The following is a 20622-nucleotide window of genomic DNA, read 5'->3' on the forward strand; positions in this document are numbered from 1 at the left end:
AGATGAACTTGCATTAATTAGTGTTTCTCACATGAAATATTCACTACAAATAGTTTGATTCAGAGATGAAGTGTGAAAGCGAGTGATGCGGTTCGACTTTGACACTGAAAAGATCAGCTCATGTAGTTCACATCTTTAATCAGACTGAATTGACAAGCCTACATCAATCTACATCAAGCTTATTCCTTGTTTGTGTGCTGAAAGTTTGCTCGGGGCTTTTAATGGAAAAGTCGACTGGGACTATAGTAACTCTGCTTTATACTTTCCTCAACTCAACTCCTGATGAACAGGTGAACATCTGGATCTCCAGCGCTGCTCTACAGATTTACAATGTTGCATGTGTGATGGTTCATGGTTGAGCGCGGTAGAACTCCCTCAAATAACAAAAGACAAATAGCTGAAGGAGGCTCCTTGAAGCTGAGGGGAACTTCAGTCAGGCGACAATCACCACGAACAACCCCTCTGTCACTTGTTCTAGCGCTCAAACTGTATAAAAGACATCGCTTGATATCGGTGGTTCCAAAGACGTTTAAGTGCTGCTCTTGGACACACATACATTTACATAATGCGCTGATGACAATCGCCGCGCTCCCTCTCGGTGGACTGAGCTCTCTTTTCGGCGTAGCGTGAGCATCTTTTGTTCGTTGATTCCTGGTTTTCAGTAAAGTGTCCAATGTCTCACTCAGGAGACAAGAGGACGTTCTCCTCTGCTCACTTAAAGCAAAAGATGTCAGAGCGGCATCAGTCTCGTCTTCTCAATAGTCAATAAGCATCACTGTCCCTTTAGTGTTTTACCCAGACCGCTGTTTCCACGTGATGTCCACCCATGTTTTAATCTACCTCACACTGGGAGGAAAGCCGTCCGTAAATGGTCACTATCAACTGATTGATCTTCATCCGGGAGTGTCGTGCTTGGTCTCGCGTGTGCGTGTGCGTGTGCGTGTGTGTGTGTGTGTGCGCGCGCCTTCACTTGGCCCACCCGTGAGGAGGCTGAAGGAGCAGCGCGTCCACTGGTCCAGGTCCATGCTGTAGGAGTCGATGTGGCGGACCAGGATGCGGTCGTTGTTGTAGTCCAGGTCGTTGCCGCCCAGCACGTAGAGCTGCCTCCTCACCGCCGCCATGACGTGGTACACCCGCCTCTGCAGCATGGGACTGCGGGCCAGCCACTGGTCCTGAACGGGTTGGAGGAACAGCCCGAGGGAGGGTGAGGAAGGGAGGAAGTGAACGATTAGATGCAGGTGAGACGTGGTATGAGGAAACGAGAGAAACAGAGAGGGTGCAAAGGGAAAAAGGATGAAAAGGAAGATTAATATTTAAGCATATCCATGCATGGGTAATTGATGTATGCTCGGCGCTGGATAAATAACGTGACACCAGCGCTCTGCTTTGTACTAATGACTTCCTTCCCTATTTCTAATCATATGTTTCAGCCACTCCATTTTACACCGAGGATCCCTGCTCATTTCACCGAGTGTGTCGAAGCTTATTTTGTGTGCGTGCGTGCATGTGTGTGTGGTGTGGGGGGGAAGGGGGAGAGGGGTGAGCTGACGGGTGGCCATCTGTTGAGGGTAGAGTGGGTGGGGGGTTGCTGTTGCTCTGGCAGGTGAGTGTAGATTCGTGGCGAATACAAATGAGACCCCCCCCCCTCCTCCCCACGCTGCAACGCGCACAAACACACACAGACCCATATGCGATATGCGACTTATATTCGCGTATGCACATGGCGCATACCTGCGCAGTGTGCACACCCTCACCGGGAAGCAGCGCTCTTTAACAGCTGCCGCTTATACGTTACACCATCAGACAGCTGTGAGATTTACAGACACAGAAACAATGTTCGAGTGTCACCATTCAACGCTGCAGCCACATACACGGGACTGTTTTGCTTTACAGTTGGGATAAAAGGTGGTAGTATTGCAGTACTAGTGCTACAAATCCCAAATATACGGCTTTGTCCTGTGGGTTGTATTATAAAATGAGGTGAGATGTTAGTTGTGTAGTATTTTTATGTGGTGTGAAAATCAATTAGCAGCCTCTTGACACCTGCCTGTTGTGTAATCCATCTCAAAATATCTGCATTTATTGTCTGAAAAAGGGCCATTATTCTTGCATTGAAGCAAAATCATTAATTATTCTTTTTAAGCAATATGTTATTTAAATAAGTAATAACATTTTTCTATACGTATTTACAGCACAAACTCTATAGGGTACCCGTCAGTCAGCTTTGGGAAAACTCCAACATCATCAAATCGTGAGAGACAAGAGTGAACAACTTTGGATACGAAGACAACAGTCTGTAAATTACAATATGATTACAGTATTAGGCAAATAAACTGCTCACATATCATTCGTAACACAGAAGGAAGCAAGTCTGACAACTAAGTTTACAGCCCTGAAATAGCGTGGGAGCCACAGATTCACCGACTTGCACGAAGAAGGAAAGGTGATATTTTTTTCTCACTATAGCAACACGAGTTGTGCTGAAAACATCTGACCAACGCGTTTGTGTTGGAGCCTGATGACGGTTTGCAAGCTGCTCCAAACGTCTGTGGAGTACACCAAGAAACAATGATGCCAATGCTAATCCATAAGTTGTATTCTCTCTAATGGCCAACAGGGGGCAACTCATCTGTTTGTAAAAATAATGCTAATTATTAATAATGCTGAAACATGAGTGTGTGGTCTCAACCTCTTGTTAAATACATCTTGATGTTCATTTATTGAGGTTTATTTAGACTGAAGTAATCCACACAGCAGGCTACGCTTTGGGTGGGACTATCTTGTGATTGACAGGTCTCTACCCAGCTGTTTTCCTCTCAGAACTTTAACATTTTTACAGTGTGCTTTCAGTTCATGAAAAACAATTGTAACATTTTGGTCGGCAAAAAAAAAAAGTGTTTGTTTGTTGCCCTACTTCGCTTCATCTTCTCGTGTCACGTCTGGTTGCAAAAAGCCAAGATGGCGACGGCTGACTATGTCCCCGTGGGATCAGAGCAGTGAGACTGCATCACGTCGCCCATCGCTAACATGGAACGGTTGATTCAAGCAGCTTCAAAACTCTACTTCATGCTTTGGAATACTGTCATCAGTAAAATACTACGCTATAGGAATATTTATATGATATAAAAACGCAGCGGATTCTTTTTATTCGTCACAGTTACCTGTTCTGGGTCGTACACCATCAGTCGGTTCTGGTACTGAGCCGTGTTTGTCACCCCGCCTGCAACACAAAAGGAGCAACACGTCTGACTCCATATTCCATGACTACGTATCAGAGGTGTGTCTGGAGGTGAAGGTCATGCACGTGCACGAGAGCATCTGGACTCTCGCCTTCCGCCACCCCTTCCTGTACCTGACACCCAGAGCAGGCTGTCGGCCACGCAGCCGGCGTGGCAGGACAGCGAGCGGTCGAAGGCTTGCACAAACATCCACTTGTTCCTCTTGGGGCAGTAGCGCTCCACCGAGGGCAGCACCTGCCTCAGCTCGTTGCGGCCCCCCACTGCGTACAGGAACTGGCCCAGCACGCCCAGCACAAAGTGTTCCCTGCAGGCCTTCATGGGGGCGATGTCGGTCCAGCAGTTCCCCCTGGAGTCGTATCGGCAGGCGGTCCTCACGGCGCACGTCCTCCCGGTGGCGTGCTCCACCTCCCCGCCTACCACGAACAGGAAGTTGCCCATCACGGCCACGCAGTGGTGGCTGCGCCCGGTGGGCATGGGCGCCAGCTCGCTCCAGTTGGAGCCGCCGGCGACGCGCACGTGCTCCTGCGCGGCCGGGTTGAAGTAGCGCAGCTCCTTGACCCTGCTCACCTCCCGCTTGCGCCCGCCGGCGATGTAGAGGGTGAGGGACTGGAAGCGAGGCCTGGTGCGGGCCGACTGGCGGAGGGGCTGGGCGAAGGTGGCGTGGTGGTAGTCCAGGGCCTCCTCCACCAGGGCGGCGGCAGTCGGGCTGGACTGGACCAGGGAGTGGCTGCGGGCGAGGTGGTGCAGCGTGGGGACGTCCATCAGGCCGTAGCGGACGTGTTGGAGCAGATCGGCGGCGTACTGGTGTCGGCAGTCGTGGTCCAGCCACAGAACGACCAGCTGAATGCGGATGGAGAAGAAGAACTGAGTGATTTCACAAAAACGGGTCAACCAAACCAAACATTTTTCAATGAACAGTTATTGTTTCATCATCATATTTAGGATTTATTCCCTTGACTTTGGATAATTGCCCCTTTATTATTATTATGAGTATCAGTAAGAACAAGGTAAACCAAAGCAATGTGATATCTAAGTGAAGGGATGGCCAGGAGATAACTCCCGTTTCCACCTTCTCCCTGCACAAGACTTTCCACACAGTCCCCCAAAAAAGGGGGGGTGGAGAAACAAGAGACACAAGACCAGAAGAACGAAAACAGGATGGAGAGAAACAAGCGTAGGCTGCTAATCATATTTCATTTTTCTACACTCTTATGCTATTAGGGCAAGACTGAGGCCTGCTCGCACTGCACGCACACACACGCACACGAAAACACACACACACAAATGTACACACCGTAAATACCCACAGGCGCCGTCCTTTGTTAAATGCAGACCGGGTTGAGAATTGAATTGAACTTGATAGCGGTGAAAGGTTATTTAGTTGCAAGGAGGTGTGAGCGTGGGCGGGATGATTGGAGATGGACCGATACCATCTCGGGGAAAACAAAGCGCACAGATGGAGAAAGTGGTGCAGCAGAATGAGGACCAGCACAATGTGGCGTTCACCCCAGGACGACCACCGACCGGATCAGTCTCACCAGCGGCATCGCGCCACAAAAAACGCAGCATTTGCTGCACGATGCAGAAGAAATACAGAGCGTGTGCTGAGCAACTCTGGCTGTATTTCTCCTCAATTACGCTCTGAAGTTGTGAATATTCTAGAAAACATGCAAGTCAGGGTTGTCTTTTAATACACTCTGTGCCACACTCCTGTCTCCACCTCCCTTTCTCCGGCGCTCACCCCGCCTCTCTCTGCTCTGAAGTGACAGTATGTGTGTTTCTGAGTGAGAGCGTGTGTGTGTGTGTATGTGTGTGTGTGTGTGTGTGTGTGCGCCCGTGCACTACGGCAGCTGACTGTGAAGGTCACGCTGCATCACGCAACTTCCTCGGGGCACAGAATAAATCAACTCCTTCTCCCTCCTTCCCCTTCGCACAAAGAGTGTGTGTGTGTGTGTGTGTGTGTGTGTGCGTGTGTGTGTGTGTGTGAGAGAGATAGTGAGGAAGAGAGGTAAGGGGAGGGTGGGGGGGAAGAAAGACACAGCGAAGGATGGCAAGAAAGGGGAGGGGGGAGGGGACAAAGCCAGAGAAAATGTGATTTCCAGAGCGTGAGGGTCTGTAAGAAAACCCTGAGTGACGATGATTGACTGCCAAGCTGTATCGGCGTGGTATTGGCGTGCACCCCCCACCCCCCACTCCACCCCTTTAGGACGACGGCCCCCGCTCGCCGTTCGCTTCCGTCTGATGCCCAAATTAACCTTCTGGGCGAAGTGAAGGAGGCCCAAAGCAGCCTAATCAGAGGCTGATTATGGCGGCGGCGGCTGGCTAAAGGGTCAAGGTAATTGTGCCATCAGAGGCCTGATTGTTTTCAATCAGACGGGCGGCCGAGTGACAGCTGGGGGATTGGGGCCCTGATGGAGCCGCGGTGGGCCTAATCAGAGAAGAGAAGGGGGGACAGACACAGAGAGAGAGAGAGAGAGAGAGAGAGAGAGAGAGGGGGAGGGAGGGAGGAGGGGGAGGCTGATTGGTGCAAATGAACAGTCAAAACAGTAAGTCCGCAAGCCGAACTCCATGCACACGTGCACGCTCGCACGGGTGCATGGGCGTGGGCGCGCACGCGGCCCAAAAGGTCCTGTGGCATGTCCTCGCCGATGCAAGCGCGACGTGAGAAGCAGCTGGGCGCGTTCATCGTGCAGCTCATTGGTCCGTGTCGTACGTTGCTGTACGCGCGTGCACAGCAGTGTTGGTGCGTGGGGGGAGACACACACACACACACACACACACAGACAGACACTGACTCCCAGTACCTTCCAGATCTCCTCCTCGCTCAGGGAGGTGAGGCGGTCGCTCTTCAGCACCTCCCTGAGGAGGCGGTAGGGCAGCTGCAGGGCCTCGTCCTGCCGGCTGTGTCTCAGCTCGGACAGATGCTCCACCAGGAAGCCCACCACGGCCTCCTCCAGGGCCGGGAGGTGGAACAGGTCAGCCACGCGGTACAGCTCCAGGTAGTTCACGCTGCTCAGTTCCTGCGGGGGTACATCCATAGACCATGCGAAATGAAGGCTTATTTCACCAGAACGGTTGTTGTGATTCAGTTTTGAAGGTGTGTTTATTATTTACGCAATTTCACAGGAGGCTTCATTTTTTGCCGGGGCTTTAAAAGAATTTGGTACATTGCTGATCGATGTGTAACTTACATTTGTAAGCCACACATGACTTTGTTACTTGGGCCTAACATAGTTTAAATGACGTTGTTATAGAAGCCAAACGTGTTTACAGTGGGGAAGAAATAGAAGAGAGGGAAGGAGGTAAATAAAGTATATCAAAGCCTGACTGGTGGAATAAGACTGCCATCTGCTGGCCGTCCTTCAGCACACGCAGAACATTACTAGTGCTCAACCTGTGGTGAAACGATACCTTCATGGATACACCGCCGGTTTTAAAGTGGAACATTTACACTCAATGTCATTTCACTGCTATTTTACAGAGATAAGTGACTGTTGTGCATATTTTATTTTTTTAAAATCTGCGAATCAGGCAAGAAACCGAATTAGATAAGAGTTCCTCATTGAATATTAGAAGCAAAAACACACTCACACACATAGGACTCAAAATGTCTCACGAGCATCAATTCAAATAACTTAAAGAGCTGCACACGGCGGGGCCAGTATCAACCACCTATTAAACATCCAATTCACTGAATGCTGCACATCGCTGGAGGAGGAGGACGATCTGATGCATTTGCTTGTCAATCAACTGGCGCTGCGTGTATTGGAAAATCAATGTAATGGTTCCGGCCTCGCCGCCCACTATGCACTCTAACCACATACCAAGTAAAGCGGTCGGCTGACGCAAACAACAATGTAAGCAGTGGTGAACAGGGTGACGCAAAGCTTTGTATCAGTTTATAGTCAGTGTCAGTCTAGTCTCTGACAGAGCTGAAACATTTTGGACCACCAGATGGCCCATTTGAGCTGAGTTGCTGTCAATGAGTACAATATAGAGTATGAAAAAACATGAATGTCTGGTGGCCGGGATTAAAGACGCTCAAGATGAAATGTAATTATCGCCGTGTGTGATGATGGGAAACCACCGCAAAATGCATTGAGGCTCTAGGGAGACACTGAGCATCAGACACCTCGGTGTGCGTCTGCTCTGCAATGAACTCTGAACTCGATTTAGGTGCAGCAGCTTTCGGCTGCGTACTCAGAGGAATCCAACAGAATAAAGCACAGTCAATAATAAGCAGCAGGGGGCCCTCAATCAGGAGGCACCTTAGCTGACAGGTATCCACCCCGATTAAGTAGCACGCCACATCTGACCTGTAACCTCCCGGTGGGGGAGGAGGATTCACACAATTATTTTTCAGAGAACAGATTGGACGTTGTCAAATTTCAACAGACACAACTGTTTCTTTTTGTCCACACAAAGTGACTTTTGACACCAAACTGGAGTGATGTTCACTTGTAGGAATAGTTCAACTGAGCTGTTAGCCCCTGTTTCCAACCTTTGTGCTAAGCTAACTGTCTCCGCCACGTAATAATTTGGGGTTTTCAGTCATTGCTCTATATCAAATTAAAAGAAGCACACGGTATTGATACAGTTGAATAACGCATGAATATAAATAATAGTGGTCCATTTTCTTGGTGTTGCCTGAAGATGGGATCAAATCATTGAGTGGAACTCTATAATATTCCAGGACTTGCATTAACCTGACCTGTATGTGAGTGTGCGTTTGTGCGTGCTCATGTGTGCTTGTGCGTGCATGTGTGTGCGTGCGAGTTTACCTGGATGAGGTAGTGGGAGCAGAGACTGAGGAGCTCCAGCAGCTGCAGGTGGCTGCCTGCAGACAGGACGTCCTGGATCGCCGCTGGCTCCAACAGGATCTGCCCACAGATAAGCAGGGTCATTCACTGCAGTTGGGTTGCAGTTCATTATCAGGATCATTATCAACATATATTAATAATAATAATAATAACTTCATGGAGATATCAATAGTTGAGAATGTTTTTCTCACAGAGTGGGTCGACACAACGTCGGTTGGACTTTGGTTCTGAGTGAGAATTGTCAATGTAACGGATATCCATGACTTTTGATACAGATATTCAGGGCATAGTAATACTTTTCTTTTAACACCAACAGAAAGTTGGTATTTGTTTTTTCATGGAAGTAACAAATCCTTTTCCCTGTTTGGCACACAGTGATTAATTCTCTGATTTCTGAATATTAATTGACTGTTTGATTGTGAAGCATAAACACCAAAACTCCAGCTCCTCAAATGAGTGTTTTTTACTTTTCTTTGTCATACATGCAAGTAAAACTATTAACTTTATATATTGTTTCAGGTATTTGGGTTTATTTTCTAAATGTATTATATTTTAAAGACTTTGTTTGAGCAGCGCCTATCTGTCTCAAACAGAGAGTATTTGATGCTATTTTAAAGTTCTGAAAAACTGAATCACTGATTGGACGACTACAAACGTGGCCGAGAATGCGTCCCTGAGTTAGTCTTCGTTAACTGCACGGAGTGATGCTGCAAAGGATGCTTTGAATATCCCACCACTCCCTGTATCCACCGTGTGGCGCTAGACAACATGCATCAGCTCTATAACAAGGGCGAGCAAGAGTGTAAATGTCATGTAAATGTAACATGTGTGAATGTGCTCTAGTTTTTGTAACAGAACAGACTGTCTGTAAATGCAAATGACTTAAACGTCTTTCAGTACTTAGAAACAGTTACATGAGAAAGCAGTTCAGGCTGTAAGTGGAACCTGAACTCGCGCTTACGGAACAGCTCGACCTGAGTCACCAGAAACTTTAAGCCCAAAAAACCCCTTTGTTTACATGACGAAAAGTGCGTCGCCGCGGCCACACGCCTTCCACCAAACAACAAGATTTTTATACATTTAAATCACTAAGGTTTTTAGATTGTACAGACCAATTTTGTGGTCTATCCAATACTTTACGTAGGAGGAGTTTGTTGCTTTAAATACAAATACAAGAGGTCCCTCTGCGGCGTTGTCTGTGTGGGGGCCCTAAATATGTTTTCTTAATAATATGAGCAGTGTGACCTGTTTAAACACCTGGCTAAGCCAGGCACTGTCCTCTAAATCTTTTTTTTATTTCTCTGAGAACTCCGTTAGGTTATGTGACTCAGGTTATTTAAAATATGTTGCATGGTGAAGTAGAGACGAGGCGAATAATTGTGACGGACTCGGTCCAACGAGCAAGAATTGCTCTTGCGCATATTCCGGCTGGTATTTCTGCACTGATTCTGCCAAAACGCCTCCTGTTGAGCTGACAGAATAGCAGCTCAAATGATCTGCTGAAAAGCCTCCTTCTGTCTCCTCCATATTACCCACCCATATGAAACATAAAGCTGCGTAATACAGCCACCTGACAGTGCCAGGGAGCACATTGTGTACTCGATGGAGGCTTAGCCGCCTCTTTTTTTTATTCTATTCCCAGCACACAAACCAAAACCACATGGAGTTAAATGTTCTCTGAATCATTGGAATATTAACCCAATCAGACTAAACATGCCCCGGGTTGCCTCTAACACGGCGGATTCACTCCAAATAAGATGTGCTTTGCTTTCAAAGGGCAGGGACAAACCTTTGATAATCCATTGAGCAGCGCTGCCCCACATAGCTACAGAGCCGACTTCATCATTTCCCTCCCTCGCCTCTCAGTGGTCGGGAATATGGTCATGCAGCTTTCCCGGGTATCATTTTATGACTCAGGCCTTTTGGGGGATTTTTGAGATCACGAAAAGGCAGCTCCTGATCTGAATCCAGACAGAACAAATCTGTATCGAAAATGTGCAGGTTTATCTACTATAACTATAAGAAAAAAAACATGACTATTTACCCACTTCAGCATTCATGCAAACAGATCATTGGAAGTTGTTCCCTCCTTTTCATTTCCTTTCTGCAGTTAGCTGCATCAGCGCATTTATCCCGCCGAGTAAAACTCTGAATCAAGGGCGACGAACTCTCAATTTTGTATTTTTGTATTCTTGGACTCAATTGGCAGCTCCAAAAAATGTGACTGTGAACAGCGCTGCTCTCTTTTCCACTCCAGTCAGAGCACGAGGACCAGTGACAGCGTGGCTGCTTCAGTGTGAGAGCAGCGAGCTCCTATGCAAACCCCAGTTTATTGTAGGAGTATAAATGTCTCCTCAAGGATCCGAGCCATTGTAGCCGCGCACAAACAATCACTCCCTCTTTACCAGGACGGGTGCAGAGATTTACTGCCTGGTCTTGTCTGTGGGTGACAACACTGCATTTGTCAAAGTGGTTGCGATGTCCGCTGTCATCTCGCCGCGCACTGGAAATGTCAGCGGAGTTACTTGACTTCGGGGCTGAGAGCATCGCCAGGACTCCCCCCCCCCCCCGTCGGCCTGTGACATGTGGCTGAAGGATTTTTTAGTAGGTCATTATTCACGGTGTGGGAGATAAGCATATTGCCCTCATCTCATCTGCTATCATCTCAACTGGGCGGACGGAGGCTCCGAGCCAACCAAAGCAGGGCGGCTCGCAATCCTGCTGTTGACCTACTTACGCTGGCTAACCGGCTCCCTCTTTGCTCATTTCCACTATGGAAATAAAATTAGGAGTAATTACAAAGTTTCCGGCCTCTCGGGTCCACTGGCTGAGCTGCTAGGCTGCTTTTTGGACTGAGCATCGCCGGAAACTGAAGTAAAAAAAAAAAAGGTTATTAAAAACGATGCTTTCTTGAGGAAGGGAGGAGGCGAGGACAAGTGACCTCACCAGCGCAACCACCTTAGAACCACCTTGCTGCTTTACAATGGAAATGCAATGCCGCCCTCTTTACGTCTGGCTCCTTGAATCTGTGTTTTTGTTGTTTGGATCCCAGAATGACATTGAGCCGTGTGAGCACAGAGGGCAGAGGGATGACATCACCTGCAAACAGCTGGATCACAATGTATCCGAAGGCGCGACGCCTGGAAGTCCCTGCTGCCACGATTAAAGTGCTAATCTGCGAATGCCCTGTTTTGATTTATTTTTGGTGATATATTTGGCAATGGTGAAACCTACTGTAACGTGTAATGATAATAATGCTAATGCTAATTATACTAAATCATTCAACTCAAACCAGTTGAATAGTTCCATTTTGTCTTTAACACTGCATTTTAATGGTAACTAGAACACTGATAATAAACTCCAGTTGCTTGAAGATTCTTTGCATTCAATTCAGAGCACTTTTGTTGCCTCCACATTGCTCTCGACATTGCGATGGCTAAGCTCTGATATGTAAACAATACTATATATTCTCTGTCCAGGTATTACTCCACTACAGTATGTCTTACAGTATAACTGTGAATGGGTTTTTACATGCAAACTATTCTGTTTATAAAGTAGGATGCATCGCTCTTGATGAAGTAAATACATATCCCAACAAAGCCCCAGTGAAAGGGGCTGGTTGGGTCGGCTGTGCTGACGGGTTCTAGTGCTCACCTGCCCAGTGTAGGCGAAGTCCAAAGCGTGCTTCAGTCCAACGCCGGTCACCCCTTGCAGAGTCACCTCGTCTGCCTCACTCTCCACCATGCACAGGCTGAACATAGCCTGAAGACACAAACACCAACACAGAGACATTGTATCTGCCATTTGGTGTCTGGTATTACATATATATATATATATATATATATATATATATATATATATATATATATATATATATATATATATATATATATATATAAATGTAACTTGTTACAGCATTGACAGACTGAGAAATTGCGTTTGCATGTGCACATGCTGATGAAAACAGCATCACGGTCCATCTAAACCTGCCAGACGCAACGTCCTCGGGCCCTTTCTGTATCGATTGGCCTGCCTGGGCGCCCGGAGGTAAGCAGAAATAATTAGCACAATCACTACTTTCACATGCGCAGGAACGCGCACAAACACGCCTGCACGCTTGTGCACGTGCACAACACACGCACTCAAAATAAAAGCAGCGGGACGGAGCACGGAGCCGTGGATCATCAGCGCGCGCACTCAGAGCGACGGGGGCGCAACGAAGATCTGCTCTGACCGTCTTCTCAAGGTCATGGAGCCTGTAGGGTTCATATTATTGTGGGGGAATGAATTGCTTATGAAAAGTAAATCCAGCTGCTTTAGACAATTTCTCTCTCCACGGTAACCGCGTTACAGTGATCTGAGCTCCCAAGTTCACGTCACTCAGCACCGTCTCAACCCGGAGGCTTGGTGTGTAACAGCGTAGAGAGCCTCGGGCCAGCTAGCAAAGCGTCTCTTTCCATCGCGAGAAACAACTTTCACTTCACGTCCCAGAACTCATCGGATTCTTCCCTGAAGCACAGCACCCATGAACTTTAAAGAGGCGCCAACACCCCCCCCCCCCCCCCCCCCTTCCTCTGACGAAGGGGCCCATGTGTGTTGCGAGAGGTGCTGTGAGAGACGGGGTCGACTCGAGGGCACGGCTGAGCTTTAACCGAGGCCTGCGCATATCTCCTCAGAGCTCGGCCCTGTCGATTCACCGCTGCGCTAATTAAAAATCCAACGGGCGGCCGAGCAAAGGAGGGCCGGGGGCTGAACCTGATGTGTGTGTGTGTGTGTGTGAGTGCGTGAGGGTTAAGCAGGCAGAAAGTGAAACATGTAAATAGAGGGACTGCTTCTGCATGGTTGCTCCTGTGATGTGGGTGAACCGTGAGGCTGAGAGGGAGCACCCTGAGAGCTGGTGGCCTCCAGCATGAATGCTGCAGAAATGCATCACACGAGACACATAAACACACACACACATTCTTCTCTGACATCATAACAAAAAACAGAAACAACATACGCGCACTGTTTTACCGTCGTCAGGCTAACAAACCCTCCAGAGTCCGCACAGATCCAGAGGAATGCAAGTTAGACAAGCTGCCTCCACACCGAGCACGGGACGTGGGCTGTCTCTCGAAAAAATACATCATTTAATCAATCAACCATTGAAGTCCCACTTAAATATTATACCAACAAGAATATTTCAAACTGCATGACTGTCGATATTTTACAAATGTCCCTTCTCTCAGGTGTCTCCAAGCCCTAAACTGCAGTTTTTAAGCTGAGCTTGTGTCAAAACGGGAAAATTAAGGTAAATCAAGAACCCATAAAGCAGGTAAAACAGGGCTCAGCCAATTCTTCATTTACATCCTAGTGTTGTTCTATCAAACTGGTGTTTCTCAAGTAATCCAAAGAAAACCAGTTTGAAACCATGTTTTTTTGTTTTTTTTATTCTCCATTAAATGTCTGGAAGGAAAAACGTTTTCTATGGACCACTGAATGTACGGCTGAATGTCTCCGTTCACGGGCAGATTACCTTCGGATCAATTCAAAGTGGGGCATTATCAAATCAAGCGACATTGGAGAGGACTGATGGTGGAGTACTGCATAGTCCATCTTGATACAGGCCTGTCCCCACGAAGAGATTAAAGTGATTACAGAGTTCTGCATCGGACAGGTTTGGCATACAGCGTTCCAGACAATAACAGCGTTTGAGACGAGTTCTCTCTCGCCTGCAGGGCTCTTAGAAAAAGAATCGTCTGTATGAGCAAAAAAAAAAAGAGAGATTCAGTGGGCGTGTTTGTGTTCTCCCTGAGGCTGCTGCGTGTCGCTGGTGTGACTGATCTTAGCCGAGCCGTTCGGACCTCTTAGTGACTTGATGGCATTGGAAGTGGCAGGTGACACGTTCAGGACGCGTCTCAGGTAAACAACTCACGCTTGGTCAGGTATTTCATTACGATCCCTCAACATACTAGATAATGTGCGATCATCCCTGCTGCGTGTGTGTCTGAGTGTGAGGCCCATACAGAGAGAGAGAAAGAAAACACACAGTCAATATTCACAAAGCCAGATACTTTCATCTCCCCAGAAAATGAGGGAAACGAAACCCCAGCGGTGGAGTCAAATGACAAACTGATGATAATGTTGTGAGGCCCCCACAGAGGAATAGGGGGGCAGAGTGACTTTCCCTGCTCACTGTAGCAGGCTGATCTAATAACCCGTGTGTGCTGGAACAACAGCGTTGCTCGACTCAGCTCGGACATTAAGGTGCGTCAGTTAAAGAAACTAATTAAAATGAAAGGCACAGCAATAGCTAACAGGACAAAGATAAAGCAAGGAGAGGAGTGCGAGTCGCCCACCTTCAACTCTCTGCTGAGACGAGTAAAAATAACCTACGCACACACACACACACACACACACACACACACACACACACACAGGAGGAGAAATAATCCCCGGACAACTTGGACATTTTTAATCTGTCGCTCATATTCAGGAGGGATTATTTCTACTTGCTGATCTGCTCGGTTTCCCCGAATCAGATCTCATCGGTGCACTTTTCCCCGTGCGGGCCATCTCGGCAAATCTCCTGTCTGGCCGTCTGACAGCGTGCGTCTATCGCAAAGCCACCTCCCTTAACTCCAATGGTCAGACTCCAGCCAGACACTGGGGAAGCATCCAGGTGCAGCACGGGGAAGGACGATCTGCTGTAGCACGTTTAATCTCGGCCGAAAAAGGTTTTACCAAACACATGTGCAAACATCACTATTTGCACGGTCTCAAAATTGAGTTTCTCCAAGATCTTTTTTTCTTGTTGGTAGCGTGAAACCCTGTTGGCAATGTCACCTCTATCACATCAGCATATTTAAATCAGTCCAACCATGAAGCGCATGAAAGACTAAAGCAAGGGGTTTAATTATAACGACAGATCATCCAACAGACTCATTCATCAAACAGATGCATTTTCAGAGTAGACCACGTGGTACAGGACTCACCCTGAAGTAATCACTGCACGCTGCCAGGACGGCTTTGTGGGCGTGGAACTTCTGCTCGCCGGCGACCAGGGTGACGTCACACAGCAGGCCGTCCTTCCTCTGCTGGTTCAGGGCAGCGAGGACCGAGTCCTGGTGGGACTTTGACTGACAGAGCCTCTGTCCTGTCAGCATCTCCCTGCTGCTACACACACACACACACACACACACATAACATTTGTTTGCGCTGAGCTTGTTGATAAGATAAAGCTCTGGTTCTATTAATAATAACACTAACAATACCATTTGGAATAATATCTTACAAATGAATAGCACTACTTCTGCTAGATCACTCTAGCAATTACTTCATTAATCAGGAAGTCTTGCAAAGTTCCCAATATCTCAACAACAGTTGGATTAATAGCAATGAAATTGGCCATTTAGAAAATGTTAGCATGCTAACGGCTACAACGGTTTACAGCTTAACGGCAGCATTAGCATGGCCATGTTAAGCGTGTTGCCACTCTGGTGTTAGCATTTAGCTCTCTAGAGCTTCCGTCTGCTCTGAACTGAGATTTCAGTTCATTTTCTTCTCTCATATTTTTATGGCAGAGCGGTTTCTCATGAAAGAAATAACTGATTCTAATTTAAACCGTAGATGTTGACGTCAATGTTTTCATCGCACTAGAACCCTGTGAAAGTGCACGTGCTAGCATCACATGTTTATAACAGTAAGCAAAGTTAAAGGTACGGTAATTTTTTATATGCACAAGGTGTGTAGCTGCACTTATATTATACTTTTTCATATTTGATATTGTACCAAGAATGCAATGAAATGAAGAAACGACATTTCTAATACGACCCAACACTTTCTGCCCCATATCGTGTGTCTCATAGTTCTCAGATTGTTTAGCCACAGAACCAACTGACTGTGTGGGACCCATTGTGCAGCGAATATAACCGGTTATTCCCGGTTTACATCGGTTTACACCCAAGACACCTAACCCCTAATTGCTCCCCAGGCAAAAATGGTTATGGTTATCAATGCAATGTAAGTCGCTTTGGGTAAAAGCGTCAGCTAAATGACATGTAATGTAATGACGCGTGTCTGTGCCCTTACAGTGTCAGCTGCCACTCTAAAAGCTGCTGTCTGCAAAGCGGGCCTGCTCTTTCACCTTCACGGTAAAACAGAGGAAATAATGGCTGACGTGGGTGGGTGGGTGCATGTGTGCGCGCTACGGGCCAGAGGTAGCATGAGTGATGAGTCAGGCTGTTGGATACTGCCGGGGAAGGGAAGGGCCCAGAGAGAAGAGGACAAAACTGCTGTGTAGGGTAAGAAGGGAGGGAAATTACGGCAGTTAGCAACTAAGAGAAGCCGATGGGGATGATGGAAGCTCTGAAAACAACTGACATGAAAATGAAAATATTGTTTTACAGCATTCATCCGTTTGAAGCTATAGTCTGTAATGTACCGTGCATAATGAAAAAGAAATATAACAGGCAAAAGGTCAACTTTTTATGCACCATTTGCTGATAAAGGTTTTGCATGATACAACAAATAGCTTCTCTTTTTATCATATCATATTCATACAACCAGGGCTGTAGTGGAGGGTACACGCACGTAAACGCCGTTTACGCACCTCTAGAATTTGGAAATAGCGTTAATGCACCTATAAATAGCGTTTACGCACCTCAAAGTTCCCTGCGCCTTGTATTCTTCCGAATAATCCGAAATAAACTTGGTGTAATTTTAAAACAGCTAAGACTACGTTTCCTATTGTTGAACATATAAACGCCGTAGTCTGAATCATTTGCATCTGCGCTGTGTTACGGTCTGTGACCATCCAATCAGTGCCTTGCGGCTGCAGCAGCGACACCAATCAGGATCCAGGAGGTGTGTAAACACACGTTGGGGGGGGTGTAGTAGTCGCGCGCTCTGTGTTCGCTGGTCGTGCACGGTAAAAGAAAAACGCCTGATGACGCGTAGATTAGAAAACAAGTCAGTTCTCAATGTGAAAAAAAAAACGTGCTGTATAGGCTATTTATGATGACATAGGTAGTACATGAGTGTTCCTTTAACTCATGTTGTCAGTGTAATTGACAGGCTGCTTAACTGGTTAACTCTTAAATTCAACATATTTTTTCTATATCTGTGCAAGGCAGGACCTGACGTGGAGGACAAGGAGGCCCTCTGGGCACTACTGTAAAAAGGAGACTCCGTATGTAGATAGTTCTTAATCTGCAATTGTGTTGTTGTGTTGTGTTGACATACTTTTCTTTACTGTTTTCTTAAATGTAATAAACTACAAACTACTAACACATGTATTCATTGTCATTGATTGTATATGGCTTTTACTGATAACATAATGTAATATAGCCAGGACAGCCTTACGGAGTCGCAACGCTTTGTGTTGCGTTGCTTCGCATCGCGTCGAGGTCTGTATGATCACAAAATTCAGAGTTTAGTGGTAATTCAATTTTACCACTGCAGCACTGCATACAACAATGGTATTTGACCTCTGCATTTACCTCATTCTAAGTGTTTGTGGCAGCAGTGGGCTGATGTTTCGCTCCCCTGTGCAAAAAGGGAAGCAGCTTGGGCTTCAGCGTCTCACTGAAGGACACTTCCACATGCAGACAGAAGGGATCAAACTTCCAACCTTGTGATTACAGGACAGCCCCCTGATCCTAAGCTCCCCCACACATAATACAACTGTCCCCCTAGGCTTAATACCACTAAGAAGATAACCACTTTCAAGCCGCAGTGTGATGGCAGCATGGTCTTTGTCCTGCTGACTCTGGAGAGATCCACGGTAGCTGATGAAAACCACCAACGCGTTGACATTTGGAAAATCTTGATCTGTGCACACATAAATTGCATGTTTCATGGGCACTGCAGCTTATTTGGAGTCAATCCCACAGGCACAATCCTGCTGGTGTAAATACTGCACCATACCCACAGCTGAAAATAATCCTCAGTAAATACAGAATTATGGCCGATTAAAGCAGCTATCCTGCTGTTTTAAGTTGAACTATTTGCTTTTTTTTTTGGTGAAGATAATATCCATAATCAGCTTTTTTTGTTGATTTTTAACTGTTATGTCACTAGAAAGTACCTAGATGGATCCCTAGTGAAACCTCCATTACATGTGAACAAAAGGGAGCCACACACACCGGACGGAAGACATGGATCTTCCTCAGGTTACAGCCTAAACAACAGGAAGACATGAGCATGCAAGTCTTTGCTGACATTTGTCAATGCATGTGCACCGACTAACATTTCGGCATAAGCCTTGTGCAGTATATGGACGAACCAGGCCCCTTACCTGAGGCTGGGTTCAGAAGGCATGTTGCCGGACAACAGAAGAGGAGGTGGCGGTGGAGGTGTGGGAGAGGCGCTATGTGGCTCCTGGGGACTGCGGTCTCCTCTCTGGGGACATACATCAGCCTGACAGGACGGAACAGCACGTCAGCTTCACTCATCCATCCACGGCCGCGCTGTGACAGCCTCCTGTGCGCCGTGTGAAGGGGGATGCGACCGCCCGTCAAGCCTGATGCTGACTTGTTCCTTCTCTCCCCGGGTCCCGGCCTTGACTTTGTCAATTGTCAAAGCTGTTCTTCTGAGCCCTTTTTGTGTGCAGCGTCGCCGCCGTGACAGCCGCAGGCAGCATATTCGACTCTCATAGACGGGGATAAACAACGCTCGACGCTTCTACAAACAAGCTCGGAGTCCAAATCACACCAAGTCCCTCTGGGGTAGCTACAACCTTCACACGATGTGAGACACACCTGCATCTGATACTCCTGAGAGATAATACCCAGAAGCACAACAGGGAACCAGAGGTAGACGCGGATGGACTGACATCAAGCTGCCCTGGTTCCTGTGATTCATAATGCTTCTCGCTCGCCCCAGAATGTGTGCGGGTTTTATATGAAGCAGCCTGTATGTGTGTGTGTGTGTGTGTGTGTATTTATGTGTGTGGTTCGCCTTAAGTGCGCACAGGCAGGGCCGAGTGTAACACTGGCTACTCTTGAGAGTGTTCTAGATCTAGTGCGCGAGATCTAGTTATCGATCTGTTCACGAGTGACCTTCAGACGAATGGGCGTGGGCAGCTGCTCCTGACTGATGAAGGGGAGAAGGCCCCTAAGGTCCTGAGTCCAAAGACCCAAAACACACATTGCGTGTTTCTGCTTCTATATGCTTTTGACGGTGTGGTTCTAACAGAGAAACAAAGCAAATACGCTCGTTATCAAATCTCATACACCACAGGAGCCAATCAGGACTGATAGCCTTTCTCTCTATTTGTCGTTGGAGATCTCCCTCTATATCTTCGTGTTTATAAACGTCCCCAGTAGGAAGCTTGTAAATCGCAAATGCCATTATATTCAGCAACACGTGCCACACCATGGGATTCTTTTGCATTTCTGTGATATGATACTGACCACAGAAAAGATGGAAATGATCTATAAATATGGATATCTCTACGATCTGATGAAGACAACATTGTTTCCTTCTGAAATCTCCAGACTAGAAATAAACACAGTGCTAAAATGTCTTTTCACGCATAAGAGGACATTTATCCACAGCGCAAAACGAACTGGACATGAGAGGGAGGAGGGGAGGGAGGGAGGGGGGGGATTTAGGGAAGGTTTGGGTTGCCAGAGAAGCAGACACACCACTAATGCATTAGCCTAACTATCACTTCCCAAAAGCTCCCCCAGCTGTCAAAAAGTCTCCTAGCAACAAGCCAGCGCCTCGCTCCACAAACTGTGCGGTTGGCGAACAACCGCCTCCGTCCACGAGCAGAATGATCCTGTTGCATCCATCACATGGCGCACGCAGACAATCCACGGCCACATGCACACAGAGCACCTTGCGGATTGGCAGGAATCTGCTGTATTCCACTATCCCTCCCTCCCCTCTCTCCCTCTCTCCCTCTCTCCCTGGTCTTAATGTGCCACGAGCTTACGCACCTCATACGAATGCGTTGTGATCCAGTCCCGTCCCCCTCCGGCTGCGCCTCCGTAACAAATGTCATCCGATGTCCGAGGTCGGCGTTGGTCTCTTTTCCCATCCAGGGCGAGGGGGGGAGAGAAGGGCGCACCGGCGAGCAGATGCGCTCGGTTGTCGCGGGCACTTTATTGGCTACACTGTAGCTCCTAAATTGTTACATTATAACCCCGCCTCTACGCGGCAGTCACATGAATGTGCACACGGAGGGGGATGCAGCGCCCCCAGCTGGATAATTGGGACACGGCGAGCTGTTTGAATGCCGGTACGTTGGCGATGCGCGCCTGCAGGGGACCCCAGGGGTCCTCGTAGGATCCCCCGCAGTACACGAGGAAGAGGTGGCTGTAATTGGTGGCTCCTCCACTAATGCGTTATACGAAAAAGCAGCTTATAATGGGCTGTTTATTAAAGCCGTTATCATTTCATAGCCTGTGTCACATTGTGTGGCTGTATTTCCTCATGGATATCTCACATCATGCGGTGTTTATCAAAACGGCAAATAGTCATCAAAGGACGGGGCCTGCTGCTGATATGGATTATGGGGGAGAGAATCCGCCAAAGAAAAGTAGTCAATAGAAACGTTAACTTTATGAAATAAACTG

At 47.4% G+C, this 20622-nt stretch overlaps 1 protein-coding gene across 2 annotated transcripts in view; it reads right to left on the reverse strand.

Annotated features, from left to right (window-relative positions):
- Positions 1–20368, reverse strand: part of klhl32 (kelch-like family member 32) — a 22365-nt gene extending 1997 nt beyond the window's left edge. Inside the window, exons 1-9 of one of the 2 annotated variants that reach the window (XM_078095494.1) lie at positions 19984–20368; positions 18336–18457; positions 15034–15211; positions 11714–11821; positions 8021–8119; positions 6044–6259; positions 3353–4079; positions 3162–3220; positions 980–1172 (exon numbers count right to left, since the gene is read on the reverse strand). In XM_078095494.1, coding sequence (XP_077951620.1) covers positions 980–1172; positions 3162–3220; positions 3353–4079; positions 6044–6259; positions 8021–8119; positions 11714–11821; positions 15034–15211; positions 18336–18358 — 1603 coding nt within the window. In that variant the 5' untranslated portion in view covers positions 18359–18457; positions 19984–20368. Of the gene's footprint in view, positions 1–979; positions 1173–3161; positions 3221–3352; positions 4080–6043; positions 6260–8020; positions 8120–11713; positions 11822–15033; positions 15215–18335; positions 18458–19983 lie in introns of both variants that reach the window. The other variant, XM_040164233.2, reaches the window with a different exon arrangement.
- Positions 20369–20622: the final 254 nt, after the last annotated feature.

Source organism: Gasterosteus aculeatus, chromosome 20, assembly GCF_964276395.1.
Source record: "Gasterosteus aculeatus chromosome 20, fGasAcu3.hap1.1, whole genome shotgun sequence".
NCBI classification, from domain to species: Eukaryota; Metazoa; Chordata; class Actinopteri; order Perciformes; family Gasterosteidae; genus Gasterosteus; species Gasterosteus aculeatus.